The sequence below is a fragment of the Coffea arabica genome, chromosome 6e (assembly GCF_036785885.1).
Source record: "Coffea arabica cultivar ET-39 chromosome 6e, Coffea Arabica ET-39 HiFi, whole genome shotgun sequence".
Taxonomy (NCBI): domain Eukaryota; kingdom Viridiplantae; phylum Streptophyta; class Magnoliopsida; order Gentianales; family Rubiaceae; genus Coffea; species Coffea arabica.
The window spans coordinates 25,581,532-25,593,834 of NC_092321.1; the positions used below are offsets into that span (position 1 = coordinate 25,581,532).

The 12,303-nt window shown below is 35.0% G+C and overlaps 2 protein-coding genes across 2 annotated transcripts; both read right to left on the reverse strand.

Moving 5' to 3' along the window:
- Positions 1 to 257: 257 nt before the first annotated feature.
- On the reverse strand, positions 258 to 1,013 carry LOC140009813 (uncharacterized). Its single transcript, XM_072056142.1, has one exon. The coding sequence runs from the start codon at positions 1,011 to 1,013 to the stop codon at positions 258 to 260; it is 756 nt and encodes a 251-aa protein (XP_071912243.1).
- Positions 1,014 to 7,620: 6,607 nt separating this feature from the next.
- LOC140009814 (uncharacterized) lies at positions 7,621 to 9,556 on the reverse strand. The gene is made up of 2 exons (XM_072056143.1): positions 9,547 to 9,556; positions 7,621 to 8,030 (listed from the first exon to the last, which is right to left on the reverse strand). Exons 1-2 carry the CDS (start codon positions 9,554 to 9,556, stop codon positions 7,621 to 7,623), a joined length of 420 nt encoding a protein of 139 aa, XP_071912244.1.
- Between the last annotated feature and the right edge of the window lie 2,747 nt (positions 9,557 to 12,303).

Consider the following 12,303-nt stretch of genomic DNA (forward strand, 5'->3'; position numbering starts at 1 on the left):
ACCTCTTCAATTGAAGGGATTTCTTCCAACTTCACATTATCCTCTCCCGAAATCATAGGTGGAATTAGGTGTAGCATATCTGCAGATGATCCCAAAGAATCCGAGAAAAGTTTAGAGAAATAGGTGGTTGCTTCACTTGCTATATCAGCTTCATTGTCCACCCAAACACCATTGGCTTTTTTGATACGATAAATCATAGCTTGAGCCCGTCTTTGTCTTACTATCGCATGAAAATACTTTGAATTGGTATCTCCTTGTCAAAGCCATTTCACCCTGGCCTTTTGCCTCCAAAATTGTTCTTCAATTGATAATGCATGTCTCAGCTCCGCCTGAGCCTTTTTGAGTTCAATCTGGCACTCCTCCGAATCATCTTGATCTACCACTTCTTCTGCCCGTTGCACCGCCATTTCCGCAGATCGCATATTATCGATCACGTTTCCAAAGTGTTCTTTGTTCCATGTCTGAATAGCTTTTCTTGTTGCTAATAATTTAGAACATAGAGCACGCATCGGAGATCCATTGACATCTTGATTCCAAGCCTGGCTTATCACCTCCAAGAGTTGTGGTTTAGTCGTCCACACATTCAAAAATCGAAATGGACGCGGCTTAGCATCTGATTGAGCAACAAATGAGAGCTTTAACGGTGAATGGTCAGATGGATGTCTAGCCAAGTGAAGGACAGAAATGCTATAAGAAAGATCCAGACATGCCCCGTTGACTAAGAACCTGTCTAACCTCTTTGAAATCCGAGCTCTACTTCGTCGATTGTTTGACCATGTAAAATTGGGTCCTGAGAAGCCAACATCAAATACTCCAGCCTCCTCCATGAAAGACAGAAATTCCACTCCTTCTGTTATAGCAAATGGACGACCTCCCTTTTTTTCATGAGGTGCCACAATAACATTAAAATCACCCCCAATACACCAGGGAAGAAAACTAGGCTTATCAGCTAACAATGAGGACCATAACTCACGCCGCTCGTCAACTGAGCATTTAGCATGGACAAAGGACATAATTATTGGAGAAGGAATTAGGGGACTTTGTACATGTAGAGAAATATGCTGATCAGAATTACCAACAATCGAGCAAAGAAAAGGATTATTGTAGAACACCCAAATATCACTTGAACAATTAACAAGCACGTAATCAAATAATAGACGTAGACGAATGGTCTGTATTTTAGATACGTCTAACTTTGGCTCACAAATCACAACAAATTGGAAATGATGTGTCCGTACTAAATTGATTAATCTTCGTAGATTAGGTGCTTTAGCTACTCCTCTAATATTCCAAAAAATGCCATTAATCATGAGAAAGAACCTGGAATGAGTTGTTGGAAGATGTCTCTGACCGTGAGCGCAAAATTCTGTCGGTTTGCAAATTAGCCCTCAAACCTTTTGTCCTTTTTTGTTTGGGATTACGGTCAGCCACCCCTGATTGATGAATAGTTAAAGAAGGACCTGATGATTCCGGCAAATTTTCTTGTGGGACATCCGGTCTGGGAGACAAATTTCCTGCAACAGTTGGTGAATTAACCTCCACTATCCCATGCTCTGTAGGACCGTAATTCTCCACTCCTCGCAACTCAACATAGAGATGGTCCAAAGAGTTATTGTCGGCCATGGACTGAAGTTTCACTTTTGATGCTTCAGACGATGTAGCTTGGGTTCCTTCATCATTTCCGTGGACCTGTTCTAACTGCTTGTGCATAGTCAATTGTTCCCCAACAAGTGTTTGCTCCCTCATATGAGTCGTATTAAAATTCCCTTGTACATCAGATGTTGTCGGCTTGGAAGCAGCAACTATCACCACTTGGTGATCAGTATTTAGATGATGAAGAGAATTTCTATTAGCCTTACAAAGAAGTTTGTCTGTGGGATTTATATTAGTTTCAGAACGGGTCCCTTGGTATTCATTCCCGTGGGCCTTGTCCAGCTGGTTTTCCATTTCCCTTCGTTCCTCACGTACCGGCAGCTCCAATGCAAGATCATTGTGTGGTTGTTCAAATTCAGCATTGGACGACAACTTAGATACTCCAAGCTTAATAAGGTGATCATCAGGCTGACTAACTTCCTGAACCTTTGTGGCAGTACAGACTTCCTCCACCACTGCACCTTTGAGTTTTTCAGCATAATTGCCCATCTCAGGATGCTGCACTTCGTCGGAATCAGTCACGGCATCTGTTGTTTTGTTCAAGTTAGCATCTGGGTTGTTTACAAGGTCTAAATTTGACACTTGAATATTATTAACTTCTAATGGTAGATCCCTCTGCAGCTTCATGTTTTGCTTATATAGATACCGAGACCCAACCTCAGTTACATTCTTCTTGCATTGCTCTTGGGAATGACCCAAACGTGAACAAGATGAACAATATAATGGCATATTCTCTGGCACAATACGTTGCCAGAATCCAGACTCACCTTCAACAGCCACCCAAACTCTTTGTGTAAAAGATTTCGCTACATCGAGTTCCACACATACCCTGGCCAAACTTGGTCGAGTCCCAGCTGCCGTTGCCGAATCTGGAAAGAGTGGTCTTCCTACTGGAGAAAGTATGGAGAATAATGAATGTTTGTCGAAATAATGAATAGGCAGAGCTAGAAGAACTACCCAAACCGGAGCCAGAGATGATTCCCTAAGCACATGAAACTCCCTTGTCCATCTAAACACACGCATCGGATATTTACCCAGTTGCCAAATCCCTCTCATCCAAATTCTGTTGAAGTCAGCTTCAGCCATGCACTTAATGAGAACATGCCTATAATCCATCAATCCAATAGAAACATGATCCTTCAGGTTTAAAGAAGTAAAAAACTTTCGAATATCTTCCAAAGAAGGTCGGCCGTGTGAAAATTTTCCCACCAAAGCCCATTGAAACGGCGCTGCAAGTTTGTCTGCATCTGCTTTAGAAAAAACTACAGCAGCTTCTCCCTTGTAGACAGAAGCCTGCTGAATGTGGATAGGAGATGTTGCCGGCTGAGAAAAAAGTTGAGAAAAAGATTTTTTTTTGGTAGGTGATAATCCTTGCCCCTCAGCCGACGGCTGAAGGGCAGCCATGAACTAGTTAAGAAATTAGAGAGAATAAGAATAGAGAGAAGGAAGAGAGTTTTTTCCTAGAGAGAGAAATACAAAGTTTTTTTTCTTGACTCTTAACTGTATTTTTCTCCATGACTAGTATCATACTAAAAGAAATAATTAAATATTTTCTAACGGCAAAATGGTTTGCCTCGATAAATGTTATACTTCAACATATATATTTTCCTCTATAATATTCAAAACTGACTATTCTTTGAAGTCTTATACCCTATCAATATTTAGGTAACCACATTTGTCGCATGCGAATTGAAGATGACGATTGATTACAAATATCACCGGACATAGGGGGCTAGGTCATGGATACAAAATCAAAGAGCTTGGGGTTCAATTGATTTTGTTTCATTGATATTGTTAGCCTAGAGAAGCAAAGTTGGGGTAAATTGATTTGCACGACATGTTAAATTAGGATGCAGTGCTGCAAAATCAAGCTGCAGCTAATTAGCAATGATTAGATTACATCAAGGCCTGTTGACAATATTTCAAGTTGGGGACAAATATTATTGCTTTTGTTTCGAGAACAATTGCCCATTTTTAAGCTTGTGTTACTAGTGTATGATATTCACTTGGAAGTGGTAACTGATATAAAAACGATGAGTCATCACTACTGCAACTGTTGTGTAGTTATGCTTTGGTACTTGATTTATGGGTTTGTCTATTTGATACTTTATGACACCAATTGTGAAGTGGAATCCAGCAGTATATATTTAGCAGGAGGATAATTTTCTTGTGGAAAAGTATAAAATTCAAGAATATGATGATAAATTTAAAGCATTAAGGGTTTGTTTGGTTTATGGACTGGATGAGATGGGTTAAGTCATCCTCGAATTATTAATGCTAGGTTGAGTCATCCTCGGGTTGATAATCTAAGTCATTAATGTTTGGTTAGTTTTAGGTTGGATAGGATATGTTAGAAAATAATCCTACCCTATGTTTGGTTAGAGATTAGATGAGATAGGAATACTATTTTAATGACCAAAGTACCCCTTAATTTGTAGGATCATTTTAATAAAATAATTTATAAATTTATAAATTTTATTAAAATAAAGTAATTTGAAACTTTAGAATTGTAAAGTATAGCAAGGGCTTTGGTATATAAAAATTTGCATTCAGTCAACTCAGGCCATTCGATCCCATAAAAACAGGTTTTAATCTAGGTTTTGAATCTAAATTTGAAATTTAATTAAATAATGACCAATTTTTGGCTAATTTAGGGCTAAATTGAATAAAATTCAACCCATTTAAGAGTTTTAAATGAGCCAGGTTAAGTCAATGTGGAAGATTTTTTTGGCGTCGAACTTGAGCTTATTGAAGCCCTTATTTGTACAGCCCAATTGATAAGATTATGTATTCATATAGAATTTGATTGAAAAAAATAAGGTTAGTAGGGGCAATTTAATCCAAGTGCAATGTAGTCCTTTTATTATGATGTAAGTATGGGAAATTAATCAAAAATTTTAAATTAATTAATAGGGGTAAATTTGTCAAAAAAATTTAAAATAATGAATAGGGGCAAATTAGTCAAAAATTTTAACATAATTAGTAGGGTCAAATTAGTCCATTTATTATCATATTATTATGTGAGAGTATGATTATATAATATTCAGTATGAATTTGTATCACTCGCAAGGGCAAATTAGTCCAAATATCATTATGTTGGTAGTAGGGGCAAATTAGTCAAAAAACTTAAATTAATTAGTTGGGACAAATTAGTCCATTCATGTTATATTATCATGTAAGGGTAAAGTTATATAATTATGAGAGTATAAATTTATATTGTAAGGATAAATTAGTTTAAAATTTCATCATCTTATCTCTTAGTCATTTGAGGATGACTAATACACCTTTCCTGTGGAATAATTTTATCTCTTGAATAGGGGATTAATTTGGTTAGTTGGGATGCGTTATCCCATGTGTAAAATATAACCAAATATAGGATAACATAGAATGATTAATTCAATTCTGTATCATCCCATGAACTAAACCGACCCTAATAGTTGATACACTTTCTTTGTTTAGTACACTTATTTTAAAAAGAAAAAACCATGATTTATTAGTGTTGAACATAGATATATATACACACATATATATATATAAATATATATATATGCAATGCTATTCATATTTCTATTAACCAGGAAATGATGTGATTGACTTTGAAAAATTTTGACACGAGTGACAGCTTAAGGCTGATTTTTATGCTTGAAAATGAGAAAAATAAACATGGTTTGTTTTCGATAGAAAAAATAAACATGATGATAGTGGAGTAACAATATATGTAAACATTCTACCACAAAACTAGTGATAGATAGAATGATAACATGATAGAAGGTTGTGGCAACAAGTTTTGTATGACTGGTATGGTTTTATTGCACTAATGTAGCCATCTTCTGATTGGCTATATCAGTACAAAGCTTTCTACACGAGCATCAGTTTATTTACATACATAGGCTATTTGTTAGTGGGTGAAGTATTGAAGAGGAGCACAAATAGTTGCTAGCGCGACCATTCATGAATGATGTAATATTTTTCGAACAAATTGCAAGTCATTTAAATTTATTTGTACAATTTTTTAACAGTCATTTTATATTCAAGTACTATTTATGTAGATCTGTGCATGCCAGTTACGTCGACCATTCATGAATGATGTAATATTCTTCAAACAAATTGCAAGTCATTTATTTGTACAATTTTGTAACAGTCATATCATATGCAAGTACTATTTATGTAGATTTTTGTATGCCAGTTTTGTCAAAATGTAGTGACATGATTTAAAAACTACATTTTCAAATTTTGCACTGCTGATAAAATCTAGATCACAAATTGTTTGGGACAGATGAATCTAAAAATCATCCCATCCCCATTCCCTTTTTTTTTTGATAGAAAAGCATAAAGTTTTATTAAGATGGAATAAGGTGCGTCTGAAGTGCGGACAATACAAAAGATGGAGGTGAATGTTTCCACAAATAGTCATCCATGACAGTACAAGCATTCCTAGCAAAGCTATGGACTGCACCATTCAAAGAACGTGGTATCCATATGGCTTCCCACTTGGTGAAATTTTGCAGAAGTTGCAACACATCATCAATCAATACGCCACATGCTGAATCATCATAGTCATATTGCTGAAGCATTTTTGTAATCTTTAGATTGTCACCCCCAAGAGCAACGTGACTATAGCCTAACTCAACCAGCAATTTAGTTGCAAATTTCGCTGCATAAGTTTCGATCACATCCAGGGCTAAAATATCCAGCTATGAAATCGCCTGCGCCATCACGCACCACCACCCTAATACCCGAGAATCCTTCAGATGGAAAAATGGCCCCATCAAAATTTGCTTTGACAAAATCCATTTGAGGTTTTTTCCAAAGAGTTTGTGTGGCTTGGTGTTGCATAGAAGTTATTGAGTCATGTGTCGAATTTGAAACAGCTTCCCGATATTGGTGTACATAGTTTATAGGAAAAGAAACCAAACTAAGGGGGTCTCTAGGTGAACCTTCAAAGGTAACTCCGTTGCGATTGTTCCAAAGATTCCACAGTATTATACCTACCAATTCCATGTCTTTTCTTGATAGATGATGTAGGAGATTAGGGAGCCAGATTGTGACTTGCTGAGCGGTATCCAAATGAACTTTTGTAGATAAATGGCTAAGTGCCCATGACTGAATAGCTACTGGACAAGAAAGGAAGATGTGATTCATGTCATCAGATGGAGCATGACAAACAACACAAGATGCCTCCAGCAATACTCCATGTGTTTGAAGCTTGACTTTAGTTGGCAAAGAGTCCGTGCAAACCCTCCACAGAAAAATTTTGACTTTTGTTGCCTAACTCAGCTTCCATAATCTACCCCATGTGTTTGTCATCATACTGTTGCTGCACGAAGCTAAACTCTGCCAATCCTTGGACTGCTGTTTGATTAGATGGTAGGCCGATTTTACAGTGAAAAATCCATTTTTAGTATAATGCCAGATAAGTTTGTCCTGATTATGAGAGTCTCCTATTGGAATACTCTTAATCATATCAACTTCATCCAGCCAAAAAAGGTCTTACAAAAGGTCCAACTTCTAAGCTCTTTTAGTATTGTCAATTAAGCAAGCTACGATAGAATCATCAGGGAATAATTCCAAATGAGATATCACTTTAAAAGTTGAAGGTCGAGGTAGCCACCTGTCATGCCAGATTTAGATGTTGGTTCCATTCCTGACTCGCCATCTGCTACCTGCTACTATATATTTGTGCACTTCACAGATTCCTCTCCAAGTCCAAGAGGGACGAGAACCTTCTGTTGCCTGAAAAAAATCAGAGTTGGGGAAGTACTTATCCTTATAAATCTAATGTAAAAGTGTGGAGGTTTGTGTTCCAATGCGCCAAGCTTGCTTTGCTAGCAATGCGAGATTAAATGACTTCAGCTGCCTGAATCCCATTCCTCCATCTTCCTTATTGGTGCAAAGCTTATCCCAGCTAACCCAATGAATAGGTTTCCCTTTTATTCCATCACCCCACCAAAAATCACTTATCATTGACTAGATGTCACTGAGCAATGCATCAGGGTATTTGAAACAAGACATAGAATATGTAGGGATAGCCTGGACCACAGCCTTGATCATTACTTCCTTCCTTGCCCTTGACAAATGCTGTTCATTCCAACCATCGATCTTTTGCCATATTCTATCTTTTATTGATGAGAAAACTGCACTTTTTGAGCGCCCAATAATTGTTGGGAGTCCCAGATATTTGTCGTGTGTCACAACCTCTTTAATGCCAAGATAATTAGTAATGCTATGCCGCACCTCGGAATTAGTATTGCTGCTAAAAACTATAGCAGATTTGTCCAAGTTTATTTCCTGTCCCGAAGCAGATTTATAGAGTTGCAAAATAGACTCGATATGCTGAGCTTCACGGAGTGTCACTTTGCCAAACAACAAGGTATCATCTGCAAATAACAAGTGAGAAATCTTTGGTCCAGCAACTTTTGCTCGGACACCAGAGATATTACCACAACGATCTGCTTCTTATAATAAACAAGAAAAAGCCTCCGCACAAATGAGAAATACATAAGGGGAGATAGGATCGCCTTGCCGAACACTATGTTGGGGCTTTAGGTGACCAAACTGATGACCATGAAGTAGAAAGGAGTAGGAAACTGTTGAAATACAACGATAAATAAGATTAACAAAATCTGAATGAAAACCCCTAACATCATTTTCTGAAGAAAAGGCCATTCAACTATCAAAAGCTTTTCTCATGTCCAGTTTGATAGACATGGATCCTTCCTTGGCCGCAACTTTTAACTTTTGGGTATGATTAAGCTCATAGGCAATGAGAATGTTGTCAATAATAAGACGCCTTGGTAGGAAAGCAGATTGATAGGGAGAGAGAATTTCTGCAAGAACACAACTAAACCTAGTAGCAATGGCCTTTGAAGCTAATCTACAGACGACATTACAAAGACTAATTGGGCGGAATTGAGAAATATTGGATGGGTCATGGCATTTGGGAATGAGAACTACGTATGTGTGATTAATGCACTCATCAAAAGGTCCATTATTAAGAAAAGAAAGAACCCAACGAATAATATCTTGACCGACAATATGCCCGAATTTTTGATAAAAAAATGATCCCATTCCCATTAAAGATAAGGATTATTGTCAGGACAATCATTCTAGGACAGTTATGTCCATTTCAACAAACTGTTAGTTTGTCTATTCAAGAATGTAAATATAGCGTACTCTTTGAGGGTTCCACACATGACGTTGATAACTATGTATATCATGTGATCTCAACAAGTATGTAAATACTATACTAGTACTAGACTACTAGTTAGTAATCAATAGTTAACTAATTATTAATGAGTTAATCTTATATACACTCATAGTATATATATACATTATCATAGTTAGATGCATGACACATATGTAAAATTTAAATTTAGATTACGTGTCATGTATCTAACGGTAAAAATGTATACATTGTCAATGTATAGAAGATTAATTCATTATTAATTAGTATTTAGTAATATGTATGTATATAACTATTATATATATAATAAAAATTTTGAAAATTGAGCCTGTAATCAATAATATGATAATATATTTTTAATATCTACTCTCAAACTATTTTACCAAATATTATAATTGGATATATTTTGATTTTACTGAATTCTATTTTAATAAAATTTGAAATTCAATTTAGATTGGATCGGTCAATTTTTTAGTTTTTCCCTAAGTTTGATCACCCCTAGTCTTAGCCTTGAACGTTCTAGAATGGTTGCAATCCTGCATTCTTTTGTCAGTACGAGTACTTAGCTAGCTAACTGGAGAGGTAGTCCGCCATAGAAGCTTAGGTTCTATTTGAATTGTGAGTTTTGGCGGCTTTTGGAGGAGAAAGCTTATGTTGCTATATATATTCGGAAACTAGTGATGAGAAATTCGCCTACGTATAAGCCCAACCTGGACCCATGGTTGTGCCGATAAGAATTCGGACTAAAAGGCCTAATTGGGGCATAATTGGGAAGGAGGCCTACCATAGAGTCTTATATTTGCAAGGTAATTAAGAAATTTAAAACAAGAATTCTTGATTTTTTTTCTTTTTCTTTTATTGTTTTAGCATGAAAGGATGGAATTTAAAAAACGGAGAGGTGGAAGGGAAATTTAAATTCAAGAGCTTTAAGTCCTTGAATATCAAAATTATCCACTAGACCAAAACTTCTTTGGCTCTAGATATTATTTGTTATTTAAACATGTTGGAGTATTTTAATAAAATAATAAATTCTCAATTAAATGTGCATGTTACAAGGAAAATAAATTGGCAAAATTTTCTGCAATTTATAGGTGTTTGAATGGTTTTGAATAAAGACTTATTATGTGAAATTCTGACTTTTCAATTACATTGAGGTTTTGTAACTTACAATTCAAATTTGAATTGAATGGGTGTTGACTAAAGAATTATTATGTGAAATTATGAATTTTCAATTATAATAAGTTTTTGTAACCTATAGTACAAATTTCAATGCGTTTTGAATGGCAAATAATTTCAGCATTTACTTGGTGTCTTATTAGTGGTGTAGGTTATGTTTGTCTAACTTTTCTTCACCTATAAATATGTATAGTTGAGATGGAAAAATACTACTACTACAATTTATGTCTTGTGAGTTTAAATTCACTATTTTCTATCTCATAGTTAGGCAAGAAAAAAGGTGTTTGTAGATCTATACTCTCCTAATTGTACAATCTAGAAAGAGTGTCAGCAAGTGGCTGAACTGTTGTATCCTTAGGGTGACAAGCCGGAGATTCTACTGTATCGAAGTTGATTCTTCCACAGAAACTTGAATCACCTTAAAGAAAGCGACATATCTGTGTCTCAACCCCCCATATTTGTGCATTATTATATTATTATTTTAACTATTTTATTATAGTTAATTTTATTACTGTTATAATTATTATTATTATAACTACTGTTAATTTTTCTATTTAACATTTGTATTTTTATTCTAGCGGAACAACAAAACATAAGTAGTGATTATTACTGATATGAAAATCTGATGGTCGCATTTGAAGGTGGCCAGTGCATATAGATTATACATCCAGATTAATACAAACAAACAAGCAACGAATCTATCAACAAAAGTAATTCAATGCATGGATTCTTGACTTTGAACTTGGTTTTTGCCTGCACCATCATTAGTGTGAGTGAGTTATCATTGCCTAGTTTTGCTGGTGATGTAACCGATTTTAGAATACAATCAGAAATTCAGCATAATTGAAAAACATTTTATTGGCTCTTTCAGGAAAATTTGTAGGAACTGGGTACGTACAAGGAAACATCCAATGTTATTAAATATGTAATATAGTCATTAAAGTTTTTTTGTTTAATTGTCTCTGCTCTTTTGTTGAAAAACTCTTTTTAAATTGTCCCTTTTTATTCATTTTTTTTAATTTATGGCTCTCGGATTCTTCCTGCTGTACATTTCGCTCTTGTTTGAGTTCATAATTGAATGTCATACTTCACACTGCTATTAGCGCTTTGTGTTTAATTAAGACTGGACTTGTTAAACGGCAAAAGTATAACTTCTAACGAGTCATTTGGGATATGAAAATTGGAAAGTGAAAATCAAGACCAACTTAACAAGAACTCAGTTGATTAGGTGATAAAGTTAAAATCTAGAACCAACTTTTTGGTAGTTTGAAAAGTGTTTGAAAGCCTTTGATTTATTCATTACCTTTTTTTGTTGTATAATATAATAAAAAAGTGATCAAACTTGATGACATAAAGCGATCACTTTTGGCCACACCTGGGTATAGCTATTAAAAGGTTAATACAAAATTAATATCAATATGTATAAAAAAAAATTTTAAAAATTCTTATTAAGGCGCATTTATTTTTAACTTTACACAGTTTGAGTACAACTTTAGTTTTTTTTCTTTTAATGTCAAAAAAATATGTAATTGCATAGAACACATACAAATCGGATGAGTATATTCTTAAATGGTTAAATTAGTCATACAGTACTTTTCTCCTCCTTGTAATCTTAAGTACAATGATTTTTGTATAATTATTTTATAGTGTAATGTAAAACGCACAACGCACGTACTACCAAACAAGTATAATGAAATTTGGTCAAACTTCATAATATGAAATAGTCACATTAGGTTACAAGTTATACATTTTGTATTCTATGCTAGTCAATTTACTGAATGTTATACAAAACAAAGATTGATTTAACTTGGCAAGAAAAAAGACTGCATAATTCTTCCAACTTAGGAACGCTCAAAAAGTGTTAATGAAACTTCTTCACAAGTTAATCTAACCTCCTTTATGTCTCATCAGTCATGGTTGATCCACCTAACACCAATTCATAAAAAATAATCAAGTTGTACAAGTTGTGGAACTTGCAAAAGTAGGAACCGACAGAGAAATCGAACCTTGGACAAGAACCGGTTTTGTCTCAAAAAGAAATTTTGATCATCTTCTTCAATCATTTTGTCACCACACCGAGGCTTTTAACCATTTCTTGTCAATGACCGATTTCTTATCCTTTTTTCTTGACTTAATCGTTGCATACTTGAGATTTTTCTTACTTGATTTGATGATCAAACTTCCAATGAAATTTTTATTCTTTTTCTACGAAATTCAATCATCCAAACAAGTGAAAGGAAACTAAAAACTTCTAACATTAAATCACATGTGCTTAAACATTAACTTATGAA